This window comes from Galeopterus variegatus, unplaced genomic scaffold (assembly GCF_000696425.1).
Source record: "Galeopterus variegatus unplaced genomic scaffold, G_variegatus-3.0.2 Scaffold6147, whole genome shotgun sequence".
NCBI lineage: Eukaryota > Metazoa > Chordata > Mammalia > Dermoptera > Cynocephalidae > Galeopterus > Galeopterus variegatus.
This window is the reverse complement of record NW_007732258.1, coordinates 69,274-85,229: the sequence shown is the minus strand read 5'-3', so window position 1 is coordinate 85,229 and position 15,956 is coordinate 69,274. Positions and strand designations below refer to the sequence as shown.

At 34.2% G+C, this 15,956-nt stretch overlaps 1 protein-coding gene across 1 annotated transcript in view; it reads left to right on the top strand.

Annotated features, from left to right (window-relative positions):
* Positions 1 to 15,956, top strand: part of ATG2B (autophagy related 2B) — a 64,729-nt gene that overhangs the window by 23,541 nt on the left and 25,232 nt on the right. Inside the window, 14 exon segments of the mRNA XM_008590487.1 lie at positions 1 to 17; positions 984 to 1,076; positions 1,200 to 1,388; positions 3,107 to 3,380; positions 4,906 to 5,008; positions 6,817 to 7,012; positions 8,506 to 8,519; positions 10,702 to 10,859; positions 11,368 to 11,540; positions 12,037 to 12,187; positions 13,181 to 13,380; positions 13,545 to 13,625; positions 15,052 to 15,158; positions 15,320 to 15,412. The exon segment at positions 1 to 17 is cut by the window's left edge and continues 7 nt beyond it. Of these exon segments, the coding sequence (XP_008588709.1) occupies positions 1 to 17; positions 984 to 1,076; positions 1,200 to 1,388; positions 3,107 to 3,380; positions 4,906 to 5,008; positions 6,817 to 7,012; positions 8,506 to 8,519; positions 10,702 to 10,859; positions 11,368 to 11,540; positions 12,037 to 12,187; positions 13,181 to 13,380; positions 13,545 to 13,625; positions 15,052 to 15,158; positions 15,320 to 15,412 (1,849 nt within the window).

The window sequence follows — 15,956 nt, the reverse complement described above, 5'->3', positions numbered from 1 at the left end:
CTCCTCATTATACAGAGGTAAATGCTGGATACCTTTCTTTTAAGATTATTCTTTAAATCTATCTTGCTTTTTAAGAATTGTATGAACAACAATGACTTTTTAAAAAAATGTATAGGAAGTCATATGGGAAGAGCATTATCTTTGTGTGAGTGTGTGTGTGTATGTGTGTGTGTGTGTGTGTGAGTGTGTGTGTGTGTGTGTGAGAGAGAGAGAGAGAGAGAGAGAACAGATTTTAGAGTATGGCATTCAAGGCCATTGTAAGAGTCTGTTAGAATTTTTAATTTAGAGTTGACTTGTATTTGAGTGGCAGACAGATTATGTGACAAATGACTTCATTTCACTCATTTTCAAAGCACTCTTCATTTCAGAAGAATTCTATTATTGAACAAATACTGAATGCCTGCTGTGTGCTAAGCACTTTTCAGGAAAAGCGAAAGTCTTGTGTTTATTTACCATTAACCTGATTTTTTCCTAATGTGAAATTGTGACCTAGAGAATCTTGTATTACTGTTACTAAATAATGACTATTACTCAAAGTAACATTTATTCTGCTAATGTTAATAATGTTAAGTGTCAAAATAACATTTATTACTGTTACTTTGCCCTTATATATTGTTTTATTTTCAAAGTACTTTCTTGAGCATTAATTTATGGGAAACCTTATCTGCGTTTTGCAGATGAGATACTAAGTATCACAGAAGTTAAATAACTTGTCAAAGATTTACATTACTTGTAAATGACAAAAATGAAACTTAAAGCCAGCATTTCTGATTTCTTTCTTTCTTTCTGTATTTTTTTAAAAGATGACCGGTAAGGGGATCTTAACCCTTGACTTGGTGTTGTCAGCACCACGCTCACCCAGTGAGCTAAGCGGCCATCCCTGTATGGGATCCAAACCTTTGGCCTTGGTGTTATCAGCACCACACTCTCCTATGTTTAACTTACTATCTTATATTTAATTTATCTTCATCTTTGCTTTTAAGCTTTTAATGTTCCATTCCAAAGAAGGAACTGATTCCCATCCCCCTGTGTGTCTTCAGCTTCATTATAAGCATTCTGAGACTAGAGGACCCCAAGTAAGAGATCTTTTTGTATAATTACCACCTGTGAATTTCCATCTGATATATATTATATCACAATTGTAAAGTTTTAACCTAATTTTATAGTATTGTTAGTGATTGAATTCTTTCTTTTTTAAGGGCAATCAAGCAAGACTTAGTTCAGTTCCTCAGAAGGCAGAATTACAAATTAAATTAAACCCAGTGTGTTGTGAACTGGATATCAGTATTGTGGACAGGTTAAATTCCTTGCTTCAACCACAAAAACTTACTACAGTAGAGATGATGGCATCTCACATGTATACTTCATATAATAAGCATATTAGTCTGGTAAGTATTAAAAAAATTATGGATGCTAATCATAATTATAGTTAGCTGCCAGGCTTATTGGGATAATTTCTGAGCTTCAGTATTCCTAATAGATTAAAAAGGATATATTATTTATATATTATTAAAACAGCATTATTTGTAATAATGGAAAAAATATAGACATTTTTTATGTCTTGACAGTAGACTAGCTAAATAAGTTTTGATAATATACTGAATGAAATTTTATGTGACTATTTTATTTATTTTAAAAAATTTTTTTTGGTGGCTGACTGGTACAGGGATTGAACCCTGGACTGTGGTGTTATTAGCACCACACTCCAACCAGCCCCTAAATGGCTATTTTAAATGATGGTTATTAAATGGTGTAGCAACATGAAGAAGGCGCATCAAGAAGTATTAAGTGAAAAAGTAGAATATATTATACCACATAAATTTTATTACAGCTGTGTAAGTAAACTTGATGTATAGAAAATGAGTGGATAGAAATATGCCAATTGGTAGGCTTGATTGTGGTCTGTGGCTAGTCTCTGTGTTTGCCATTAGCCATAGATGTATTGGGATGATGGTTTAATCTCTTGTTTTATTTTTGCCTGAGGGTGGGCGTTAGTATTAGAAAGTCAAATAGGGGAGAGAGAGAATAGCTTTCTTAAAAACCCAAGTCTACATAATAATCAACTACATTGTATATTGACAAAATAAAAATTAAAAACAAAACAAAACAAAAAACCCAAGTCTAGGTTGGCTGGTTAGCTCAGCTGGTTAGAGCATGGTATTATAACACCAAGGTCACAGGTTCAGATCCCCACACGGGCTAGCCACCAAATATATATATATGGCAGATGACATTTACATGGATATTAAATTTGAGTAAGTGTATGTTAAAAAAAAAAAAATCCAAGTCTAGCATAAGAAAAGAACTTTCTAATCTAGTAGGTTAGAGACTGATTCAAGAAATTAAGGAATGTTACCACCTATAGTGGACTAAAGCTTTATTAGTTTTAATACATTTTAGAGAAAAATTAGAATTGGACTTCTGTTTGAATGGCATGTTCTTTGACCCTTTTATTATAACATGGCTTTGGGTAAATAGTGTACATGTTTTTGGTTTTTAAGAGCCATTTGATGGGATCATGTCCTTGGATTGGATAAGAGCTCAGGGAGAGTTATTTAGTGAATACTTGTTTAAAACCTATGATGTGCCAGGCTCTGGGCTTAGTCCTGGAAATACAAAGATGAGTCAGAGGTGGGCCTTTGTATTTCATATAATTAATCTGTTTTCACATAGAATCTCTTTAAAGTAGCATATTGGCAGATAAATCCTTCAAATTGAATGTTGGATACTATGATGATTTTTAACCATATTGAATATTTTCATAGGCTAATTTATATGCTATTGCTTTAGTTTTTAATAAGGTATATATGCCTCTGTAAGCACGTCTGTCTTCACTTGGATTCAGTTTGTATTTTGATTTATTTTTGTTTTTTTTATATCAGGGTTTAACTTTTGCCAGTAGTTACGACTTTTGCCAATAGTTGTTGCATTATAAAATTTCATTACACTAAATTAATGTGGTAGTAGTTATTTTGAGTTGTATTTTAATGCATTATACTGAATGGGGAAGTAGTGATTGCACATATTGTAATGTAGAATACTAATTTACATTATTTATGCTTATTTATTTAATATTTTGGCATATTTTTGTTGTTTTGTGTTTTAGCACAAGGCTTTCACTGAAGTATTCTTAGATGATTCACATAATCCTGCAAATTGTCGGATATCAATACAAGTTGCCACACCAGCATTAAATCTGTCTGTACGCTTCCCAATACCTGATCTTCGATCAGATCAAGAAAGAGGACCGTGGTTTAAGAAGTCGCTTCAGAAGGAGATCCTTCATTTAGCATTCACAGATCTAGAATTTAAGACTGAATTTATAGGAGGATCAACTCCAGAACAAATTAAGTTGGAACTTACCTTTAGAGAACTAATTGGTAAGATTGAATGTGTTTATAAAAGAGCCAGACTAGATACAAAAGCTGCTACTGCATCTTACATCATGAAAGTGTCTGATAGCCCATAATAAAATTAACATTATTTTAGAAAATAAGAGCCCATTTTTTCCAGTATTGTATACAAATATATGATATAAGTCAGTTTTTAAAAAAATTATTAAACATGATGATTTATTCACTTTGTTAAAATACTTATTCTCTGCAGGGGAATTTAGTGCTTTATCCTACATTTTTATCATCCCCTACCACTTATTTGTTGTATGGCTGATAACAGCCAGGATTTGTTGAGTGCCAGTATGTATTAGGTACTGTGCTAAGCACTTCACATACATTATCTTGTTTCCTTAAATCATCATAATCACCATACACTTATTTTTTCCAACTATTTTGATAATTTAATAGGTGAGAAAATCTGTGGAGTTAGAAGGAGGTATCTTTTAAGTTCTTGTTGTAGTAAATGGCAGAGTCATGATTTGAACCCAAATATGACCCTAGAGCTTGAGCTTTCCACCATTATACTAACTAATCTCTAATGGCTTTTCTTTGTAAAGCTTGTTTTGAGTTTTCCTGTATTACTTTGTTTTTGTCAGCTAATGAAGGGAATGCGCATAAATGTAGAGTGAATCAAGTCCATGAAGAACTCTGGAAGATCTTACACTCTGTGGTTCCTAAGCCACCTGCCTCTGCCATAGCACCCTCCCTCTGCCACCATACTCCAGTCCCCGACTGCCACCCCCTCTCTGGGAATAGGCTGCAAAAGTTTCCCTTCCCTTGTTCTGAGTTTTACATATCTTTAGAGATATTTAAAATTGACTTTTGCCAATTATGACTTCATGAAAGGGCCTTTAGCTGTTATCTGATCATTCCTTATCTCCAGTGGCAAGAATCTCTTTCTGGAGGAAAGCCAATCTTTATTTGTAAAATGAAATGAAAAAACATGTATAGCATTATTTTGTCGGCACCACGCTCAGCCAGTGAGCGAACCGGCCATCCCTATGTGGGATCCAAACCCGGGGCCTTGGTGTTATTAGCACCGCACTCTACCGAGTGAGCCACGGGCCGGCCCCTGTATAGCATTATTTTGAATAGAGGTAGTTCTTACAGTGCTTGGTATAAAGTACACAATAAATGTATTTATATTTCTTGTGGTAGATTAACTGCATAAATTTTTCTTTTACGAAGAATTAATCATTAATAGCACTCAGTAAGTGGTAACTGCTGTATTTACTATGTCATGTTTTTGCACCATATACGTCAAACGTTGGTATTTAACTATTTGAGTTTGAACGCAAAACAGCATCTTTAAATTATAACCATCCTGTCTACCCCATGTACTTGCGAAACAGGAACAAATGAATAAATGCTGTAGAACTTAATGTTGCATATCTCCCTGATTGACAGGATCTTTGCTCCTTCAAAGAAGAAAGATCTTTTTTTTTTTTTTTTTTTTTTTTTAAACACTTGATAAGAAATGTATTTCAGTAAATCAGTCTTGTTTTATTAGGGTCATTCCAGGAAGAGAAAGGAGAACCATCTGTTAAGTTTTTCCACGTGTCTAGCAGAATAGATGGAGATACAACATCATCAGATGACTTTGACTGGCCACGGTGAGTGAACAAATGTATGGGTTTAATGGTATTTTCCTTTCAAAAATAAAGTACTATAGTCCTTTTAACCAACACTTTGGCTATTAACACAAAACAGCCCCTTTAAATTATCTACCCATCCTGTCTACCCCATGTACCCATGAAACAGGAACAAATGAATAAATGCTGTAGAACTTAATGTTGTATATGTTTATTTAAGCTAAAAACATCCAGCCTTGATGAGAGAACCCAGAGGAAGACGGACAAATCAAATAAAAAATAAATGTTGAGCACTACTCTATGAAAAGTGTGTGTTAGATATTGTGAGAGATAGAAAGAAGTATAAAATGTGTTCTGTGGTCTCCAGTTACTTAGTCTAATTAGAAGGACAGAAGAATCATTAACCATTTTTAAAGTACTTCAAGGCTACAGTAGAAGGGATATCATAAGGCACCATGTAGTTAATTGTCAAATGAATTTTATAATCAGTGATTGCTTTAGGAGAGGACAATGTGTTTTAAATCTGGGGAGCTTTTACAAAATACTGATTCTTGAGCCCCACCCTGAGATTCTGGGATAGGTCCTGAGCATAAGTGTATGTTTGAAGTTATACCAGGGGATTCCAGTATGCAGCTGGACTTTGAGAACCACTGCTCTAGGATTTCTTAGACAAGATAAGTCATTCCATAAATTATATTAACCTGATAGTGAGCTTGGATCATATTTAAAATAACTTAGTTTACATGAAATAACAATCCATTATTATATTGAAAACTATTTGGAAGTTCTCTAAGAATTTAAATGATCCTTTTTATGCTATTTCTCTGCTTGCCTTCTTTTACACTTTCTCTCTGCTATATGTTAGACCTGTCAGAGTTTTAGGACAGGCTTTAGCAATCTATGCCTGATAATAAGCATGATTTTTCATCGGAAGAATTGGATCTACTTCAATTTAGTAATTTAGAAGCACAATTTACATTAGGGTATATAAAAATTAGGCAACAGTTTGTGGTAGTTTACTAGAACCAAATGGGACTACCTACTTAGTGGGGAAAAAAGTGTTTATAGATGCAGCACAGCTGTTTTGTTTGAGGGTTCCCTGCCTCATAATAATAGTGGATTAATATGGTGATAAAAAGGAGGATAAAAAGCCTGTGCTAGTCATGTTCTGCAGAAGATTAGGAAAGAAATGGTAATACTCTGGAGTAAAAGCTCATTAGCTTTTGTAGTCAAAGGCTGCATTAGCTCAGTGATTTTTAGGATATGTAAGTACAAAATATCAAATAGCACAAGCCCTTTATTATTGGAATTCCTGGAGAAAGAGATAACTTTGCTGTTGCAGTTCTGAAACTATTCCCTGATCAATTTCTCCTTTTGCCATTTGGACAATTTATATAATATGAGGTTACTTGGATAGGCAAGTATTCCATTATAGCTGAACAGACTGTATGTGAGAGGATTTGGTTTAATGATAACTAGAATTCTAAGGTAAAGTTTGTTGGAGGTTGATGGAATTTAAAAATAACCTTTGGCCCACAATAGGTCAGACTTTCAGCTAGCCAAGTATAATTTTTTGAGCGTGTTGGGAGGACTGGTCTGCACAGGAAAAATGTTAATATCCTGTTATTTACTTGTCTTAGTTTCACACTTTGAAGATTACAACGTGTTTATAAGTGTGTTACATTAGACATAATTAGACTTTGTAGAGAAGTGTAATCCTATCATTAAGATTTAATCAGTGGTCTTTGCATTAATTTGAACAAAAGTTAAAATTTTGCTGTTTATGCTTAGATCTTGATTCTTTTTTTGTTTATTGTCTTTGCTATCAGAATTGTACTGAAAGTAAATCCACCAGCTATGCATTCAATTTTGGAGAGAATAGCAGCTGAGGAAGAAGAAGAAAATGATGGTCACTACCAGGAAGAAGAGGAAGGAGGTGCTCATTCCCTGAAAGATGTTTGTGATCTGAGAAGACCGGCTCCATCTCCTTTTTCTTCTCGTAGAGTAATGTTTGAAAATGAACAGGTAAAATAAAAATGTGAGCAAGCAACTAATGGATACTGCTCTCCTCTGTCATATAGCAACGGTTTTAATTCTTGATCTTTTTTTTTTTTATTTTTTTTATTTTTTTTTATCTTTTGTCTTTTTTCCGTGTCCGGCAACGGATCGCAACCCTCAGTGTTGCCCCCGTACCGGACCAGGGACCGGCAACGGGATCGCAGCCCTCGGCGTTGCTCCCGCGCCTCGCTCAGCCAGTGAGCGGGAACCGGTCTGTATGTGGGATCGACTGAGGGAAATGAAAGGACTTGTTCAAGGCCCAGCCCAGACATCAGAAGGGCTTGACCGATTTCTTTCTCTTTCTACATTGATTGAGCGGGTTGTTTTTGGTTAAATGAGAATATCAAGAACAGTAATACATACCTTAAACATTCAATTTATAAATGTATATTCATTTACCAATTGTTTTTAAAATATAGGGCAAGGTCTTTCCTTTGAGTATGAGCTGACGATTAGACCCACCTTATCTTTTTTGCATAAAGTATACCAAGAAGCATTGTCTACAATTTTTAGTTCTGTTTTTTAAAAAGTAAAACAAAAAACAATTTTTTTTCCAAGTGATCTGAGTGCAGAATCCTTGTAGGTTTTTAAGATTTTTTTCACCCCAGACTACATACTTAAAATTAATCAGTAAAGTATTTAATTAAACTGTACTTACAGTAATAAATACAAGGAAATTTGAGGCCAAACACAATCAATCCATGGTGAATATATAAACTATATAACTGAACTGATAGGAGCAGAATTTCCCAGATATGCTAGAGAGTGGTTTGCCAGCAGCAAGCAGATAGCACAATGGGGACATCCATCATTATAACAGTTGGGGGTAACTGGGTAGTTGATTCCTTAAATTAGGAAACTAGACTATCTATTAATCTGGGTAGTTGGTTACATGGGAGTTGCTTAGGAGAGTTTCTGTTCTTATTCTGCCCACTTCCTGGTGTCTCCGGCCCCTGGAATTACATAAATACTGAAGTGCTCCCTCACTCTGTGGACCATATAAATCTCATGTCTCACTTCCTCAGGGTGTGAATTCTTTGCCCCATAATTGGCTTTATATTTTCAAATTAATATTATTTTTGCAGTTTTCAAACATTTTCAGACTTAGAGAAAATTTGCAAGTACAAAGAGTTTTTTCCCCCTGAACCATTTGAGAATAACTTGCTGACTTGGTGCCCCTTCAACCTTGAGTATTTGAGTGTGTATTTCCCACAAACAAGGACATTCTATATAACTGTAATTTAGCTGTCAAAATCGGGAGTTAATATTGATATATACTACCATCTTATCTTCCTACCCCATTTAAATTTTACTAAATGTCTTAATAATGTTCTTTTATCCTTTTCTTTTATTTTTAAATCTTTTCTGAGAAGGAATTATAAACAGATATGCCTTTACTTCACACATTTAAAATATTGGTTTAATCCTTTTTAGTGCCTTGGTCTACTGGCTCTTTTTAGAAAGACAATGTCAGGTACAGAAGGATTTTTTTCTATGTCAAAAGTCCTTTAGAATATAATACAAAAAGTAATTCTGTTTCATTAAATCAAATATTTATTAGGCATCTATTATGTTTCAGGCTCATAGACACAAAATCATGGTATTATGTCCTTAAATATCTTAAGCATTGTTTTCTTTCTTGATATTAGAAACATCCAATGTTTTATAGCATTAATGGTATCCACGCTGTGTTTAAACCAAAATATAAGTAAGGAAAACATACTAAAATTATATGAAACTTGCATTTACAATTCACATACCATGAATTCCAGGTTTTATTGAAAGTAATAGCTTTTCTTTAAACTGTGAAGGTAAGAGAATGCTCATAGGGAATAGGGTAAAGGAAGAGCATTTCCTAAGAAAATTCTTAATTTTATTCCTTCATTATTTATATACATAGGAGTTTAGACCAAGATCTATATTTGTACTCTTTGTTTCTTTGTCCTGTAATATGCCCAGGAAGTAGTAAGCCAAATTTGTACCACAGAGTTTTGGGACATAGCTGTCAGTATGTCTGAGATGTAATATCTTTTATTCCTATATCCCAGTATCTTTAACATAGTGATTAAGAGACTTTTTGGGTGGGGATTATAATGTCCTAAGAGTCACTGTGCTTAGTCCTGGTTTATACTTTCTAGGGCTTCAGAAGCTCAGGAATTAGCCTGGCAAGTGGCTTCTCACAGGAAGGACAGAGCTGCCTCATCGCTTGGCACCTTGATTGGTATTCACACTAGGCTTTACGATGAGTCTGTGCTTTGGCAGTCCTTCCATGTGAGTCATCCACTTGTCCTTTCCTAGTCAGCTGTCAGTACCTGCTATGTGACAACTGCTTGGCAAGGCACATATACAGATTGGGCACAGTCCCTCTTTCAGGGGGCTTGCAGTCTAGGAAGGGGAAAAGAAGAAAAAAAGTAGACTGTTATAGGTGCTGTGATTGAAATAGGTAGGTGGGAAGGATATGCTATGGGTCCAAACCTAACAAAAGGCTTCCTAGAGGACATTGTAAAGTTTGTGTTTTCTTGAAAGCTTAGCAGGTGGGTCTGAGGGGAGGCTAGGGCAGAAGGGCATCTGAGTAGTGACAGATATATCTTTTTTTTTTTTTTTTGTCCTTTTTGAGACCGGCCACACCGCGCTCAGCCAGTGAGTGCACCGGCCATCCCTATATAGGATCCGAACCCGCGGTGGGAGCACTGCTGCGCTCCCAGCACCGCACTCTCCCGAGTGCGCCACGGGCTCGGCCTGTGACAGATATATCTTTGAGAAAGTAAGGTGCAGTGGTAGCCTAGCTGTGACACCTCTCACCCCATTGGTCACTAGTACTGATGGGGCTATTCTAGCTAGTTAGAAGGGTCGTCCTCTCCTTATTTCCTGCTCCATGTGCATTCTTCATCTCATGGAATCTTCCCAGGGAAGCTATGCTTTCTGTTGAAGAGAGAGAAAGCCCTATATCTAGAGAAGAAACTGAATTGGGAGCTGGACATAATCTGGACTCTCGTTCCATCTCTTTCCCTAACTAGCTATGTGACCTTGGGCAGGTCACTTAACCTTTATGAGGCAGTCTATATCTAGAGAAGAAACTGAATTGGGAGCTGGACATAATCTGGACTCTCGTCCCATCTCTTTCCCTAACTAGCTATGTGACCTTGGGCAGGTCACTTAACCTTTATGAGGCAGTTTCTTCAAGTGTAAAGTGAGAGTATTTATTCTCCTCTGGCTGCCCCAGGATTGATGGGAGGATCAAAAGAGACAATGAATCATCAGTTCTCGTTACGAAGTACTCTCTCACTTGTATATGTGAACAGTCTTCCCTTTTTTTCTTTGTGGGTTATTATTTTTAATTAGCTTCCATCTTTATATTTAGATATGTAATATGAGTTTGTAATTTGCATAAAACACAGGCAAAACTAGGCAAGTATCTAATTCAGTATCTAATTATGCAGATTCCTTTCTCATTGCCATGTATTATAGCCATATCAGTTACTTTTCCACCAAAAGCACATAATTGTTGTTTTTTTAAACTCTTTTTTAGGATCTAATTTCCATTTCATCATTTAAAAAGATTTTTGCTCATGTGGTCTCTTGAAGGGATATTCTTTAGTTTGTCTTAAGTTGAGCTACAAGTTAACGTATTTATTTTTTAACTTTTGTTTTTATAGGATCTTTAATGACTTGCTACTGTGGGAGCCAACAGCTCCTTCACCGGTGGAGACATTTGAAAATATTTCCTATGGTATTGGGCTTTCAGTAGCCAGTCAACTGATTAATACCTTCAGCAAAGATAGTTTTAGTCCATTTAAATCTACAGTTCACTATGGTAATATATTTTAAATTTATTCTGAATTAAAATGCCTACTTTATCAATTAACAAAGTAGTAATCTTTTCAGTTATGGATTCAAAAATGTTTCTTTGACTATTTTTATTTTATTTGTTTATTTATTTTTGGTTGGCTGGTACAGTACAGGGAAGCAAACCCTTAACCTCGGTGTTACAAGATCATGCTCTAACCAACTATGCTAACTGGCCAGCCCTGTGACTATATTTTATAGTTTTTTTGTTTTGTTTTGTAATTTATAAGAGTATTTTCCCATTTATACCTGTATATTGAGAATATCATTATCACTTAAATGTTTCCTTTAGAGTGATAATGTACACATTGAAGTTCAGGGCTAAAGAAAAAAACAAAGTACATTTTTATTGTCATGCCATATTCTTTATAAAAATAAGCAGGTTATAAGAGTATAATTTTTTTTGATAATTTTTAAGTTGCTATTTTATTTTATAAGCTATCAGAATCATATAATTGTGTATTTATTTGTCATAGATGAGGAAAGTGGATCTGAGGAGGAGACTTTGCAGTATTTTTCTGCCGTTGATCCAAACTATCGTTCCCGTAGGAAAAAAAAAACAGACTCTCAGAACAAGAATTCACAGAGTTTTCTCTCAGTTCTTTTGAATATTAACCATGGGTTATTGGCAGTGTTCACAGATGTAAAGGTAATGTTTACAAATCCAAAGTTTTTTCCAAATGTATCTTATTTTACATAAATCTTATTTTCCAAATATATCTTATTTTAAGTATACATCCAGTGATTGAAGTAGTTTGAGGTTGTTTCAGTAACCGATAGAGACCAGTGTTCTGAGGCACACCATGATGACAGCAACTATGGGAACTTAGCTTTCATTGCAGATCAAACTTTGTATGGCCCTGCCTTTGGAAAACAGTTGTTAATTCTGCTCCTGAGGGTGGAAGTTAGTACTTTGGCTGTTATAAAGAAGAATGCAGTACAAAGATTAATTTGGCAGAAGTGTTCCTACGTGGCACTTAAATTATTTATTACTTTTTACCACCATATCGAATGGTTCAAGAATTAGACTGCCTTGCTGTGATGTAGGAGATTTTCCTGAGCTGAATTAAGCAGCATGCCAAGGGAGACTCTTACTTTTCTGCATTTAAATAATGACTTTTATGTTTTTCTGATCTTTTTATTAGCAAGATGATGGAGATCTGCTGGAAAACAAACATGGTGAATTCTGGTTAGAGTTCAGTAATGGTTCATTATTTTGTGTGACAAAATATGAAGGTTTTGATGACAAGCACTACATTTGCCTTCATTCTAGCAGTTTCAGTCTGTATCACAAAGGTAAGATAATTGTTCACTTCTGTTTAGATATGTTTAAATTTCTTGTTTACTAAAGAAAATCTATTGAGAACAGAACTTTGGTATTAGAAATTATTTTCTCTGGGGGGGGGTTCTGATTCTACTGTCAAAGTAATACTTATTGTAAATTAGAAGTCAACTTTATGTTCATTTTATAATAGCTTTATTGAGATATAATTCATATGCCATACAATTCATTTATTTAAAGTGTGCATTTCAAGGGTTTTTAGTATTTCGGAGTTGTACAACCATCACCAGAGTCAATTTTAATTTTAGAACATTTTTATCACCCTGAGATACTTCATATACTTTAGCTATAACCCTCCAGCCCTCCTGTCTCCCCTAGCTCTGAGCAACCACTTATTTACTTTCTGTCTGTATGGATTTGCATATTCTGGAAGTTTCATATAAATTGAATCCTACAATGAATGGTCTTTTGTGACTGGCTTTTTTCATTGGACATGTTTTCAAGGTTCATACATGTTTTATAAGTACTTCATTCCTTTTTATTTCTAAATAATAATTCATTGTATGGATATACTGCATCTTACTTATCCATTCATCAGTTGATGGGACTTCATGTTCTTTAGTCTCGCTTCAGGAATATTTCCTTTTGGCTTCAGATAGAGAGCTTATCATTTTTTGAGCAGTTGCCTGAGTCACCTTGTGAATAGACATGAGATACCTGCACATTCTTAATTTTTATGAGATTTTTCCTATTTAAATTTAATTTTTCTAGCATTTCAGAATCTTAGGGTTTTTTTGTTTGTTTGTTTTTAAGTTGTACACTGTCAGTTATTCTAACATTAGCAGAGAGAAATGGATTATTAATGCCAGGCTGGTTCTTGGTCATCATGCCTCCAGGATTATATATATTCAGTGGAAGTACATGGATTTTTGTTTTGAATTATAGAGGTCTGTGCACTAATTTCAAGTAATCATTTTGTTAATATTGTCACCTCAATTTGGATCTAGGCATAGTAGATGGAGTGATTCTTCCTACAGAAACACGACTACCTAGTTCAACCCGCCCACACTGGTTGGAACCTACTATTTATTCCTCTGAAGAAGATGGCCTCAACAGAACTTCTTCAGATGGTGTTGGAGGAGACAGTTTGAATATGCTCTCTGTTGCAGTTAAAATAGTGTCTGATCAATCAGAGTCCAATACAAAGGTTTGTGTTTTGTACTTTCATACCATTAAATACTTGCTATTGATGTGATTACTAGCTACAAATGATTGCATCAAATGCAACAAATATATTTTGTTGGAAAAACTTTTGAGTTACAGGATTATATAGGTGGTAACTGTAGTTCTTTGTATTACTGCTCTGTATAGGAATTTCTCATTGCCGTAGGACTGAAAGGAGCCACTCTTCAGCACCGAATGCTACCTTCTGGGCTTAGCTGGCATGAGCAGGTAAGAGAGCGGTTATGTATCAATTTATTTTAATTAGAACATTATTATCACCTCAGAATGTACTTGATTTTTATCTTATGATCCCTAAAACCTCTCAATGGCAGAGTTGTCTTTTGTGTCATTAAAGAAAGGGAAGGAACTCTGTGTTCCAGTACCTGTAGAGTGTCTGGCATAGGGGAGCAATAAATGGTGTGTTTAATGCTTTTATAACCAGAAGTTCCTTAATTGCCATGATTTCCCTATTATTCCCTAGGCCAATATGACACTGGTTTTTTAAAGCATTTTATCAGTATTTCTGTAATTAATTTCCAGTTAAATAACTTTATGCTAACAAAATATAGTTGGTTATTTTTCAGAGCTAACTTTGAATAAGAAGTTAACTTTTCTTTATGGGAGAATGAAAACTATTGCAATATGATTTTTTCTCATGTTTCTTTGAAAGACAAACTTTTTCATTGTGCTGGGAAAATAACAAATTATTTTAAAACTTGAATGTTTTTAAAGTGCTTTTCTCATGAAAACGTTTAGGATACATGGAGATGTATATCTATCTGTCTATGTAGTAGGAGTAGAGAGATGGTTAGTATAAACATTAGCTGGCTATAAGGGAGAGATTTAGCATAAGCTCCTTATTTGCTTAGACTAGAAATATGAGAGAACAGATGTTGGTGAAAGGGACTGGTTTCCAGACTGAACTACGTATAAATTATAGAAAAAGAACTTTCTCCAGCAGTGAGTTATATAGAAAACCAGATCCCCCCCCCACCACCACAATGGGTTATATAGGAAACCAGATTGATAGTTCTAAGCATTCTTTAGTTAAACGTATAAATTATAGAAAAAGAACTTTCTCCAACAGTGAGTTATATAGAAAACCAGATCCTCCCACCACCACCACAATGGGTTATATAGGAAACCAGATTGATAGTTCTAAGCATTCTTTAGTTAAATGTATTTTTTCAAGAATTGTTCCAAGTAAAATAGTGTGAAATTATATTATGCATATTTTGTTATTAATTTCATAACATATAATTTTCTAAGGCTTCTATAGCACTTGAATTGTTGGATGGGCCTCCTCATTTCAGATTCTAATTTAGCAAGTGATTTTTTTCAAATTTATTTTTGTTGTATAGTATATTTAAGGGGCACAATGTGATGTTTTGATAAATACATTCATGAAATGATTACTGTAGTCATACAAGTTAACAAATCCATCACCTTCCATAGTTACTCCCTTTTTTGTACAAGTACTTTCTGAAACAAATTCCTTTCAAATGGTGATTTTTTTTTTCTCTTAGGATTATGATTTTCCAATTAAATGATTTCTTTTTCTGTGAGATTTTTTGTTTCACATTGGTATTAAGGATATTATATCAAAACTTTTTTTTCTTCTAAAGCAGGGCATTTTATATTTTTGTGATTATAGATTTTATACTTCTTGAATATTGCTGATGAACCTGTTTTGGGATATAATCCTCCAACTTCATTTACAACTTTTCATGTTCATCTTTGGAGCTGTGCGCTTGACTATAGGTAAGTTCACAAATGGAACAAAACAAAATTTTATTATTTAAAATATATACTAAGTTTAAAAAAAAATACATAACTTAGTAGAGTTAAGGTTCAAAAGCTTTTCTAAGAGAGTTTCTGTTGGTGCATCAAGTTGATGTTCTGTTGTTTCTTTTTGGTATTAGGCCCCTTCATTTGCCAATCCGATCTCTTCTTACTGTTGAAACATTCAGTGTTTCTAGTAGTGTGGCGTTGGATAAATCTTCTTCTACTCTCAGGTACCTGTGTAAACTTCATTGTGTATTAAATATATCTGTTTAAAACTTATTAATTGATGTTTACCTAAACCATTTTATTAAAGTCAATCTTTTGTTAAAATTAACATTCTTTTACTAATAGTCATATCCTTTTATCCAATTACTCAATTTTTCTTTCTTAGGTGACTTGTCCCATCTACTCTTTTCATTATTGCATTTCATTTTTGGTGAAAAAAATTAATTGCAATTCTTAGTTTGCTTTTTAGAACATATGGTAAACTTCCCATAATACCCGATATACTTCATAATTCTGAATTTGGGCATCTATTTTTTTAAAAATTCCAGAAATTTAGAATTAATTTGAGTAGATGATTTAATCTAATTTTATACCCCATTTAAATATTCCTAACACTCAAACAGTGAGTTAAAAAAAAATGTGAGATGACAGTTGTAAGTTAGAAACTGCATATGATTTTGATAATGTTTATATTGGAAAGAATGATGAGATTAAGCATATAATGAGCATGTGGTATATATTTAAAGCTTAGTTCTTCATATATTGGTT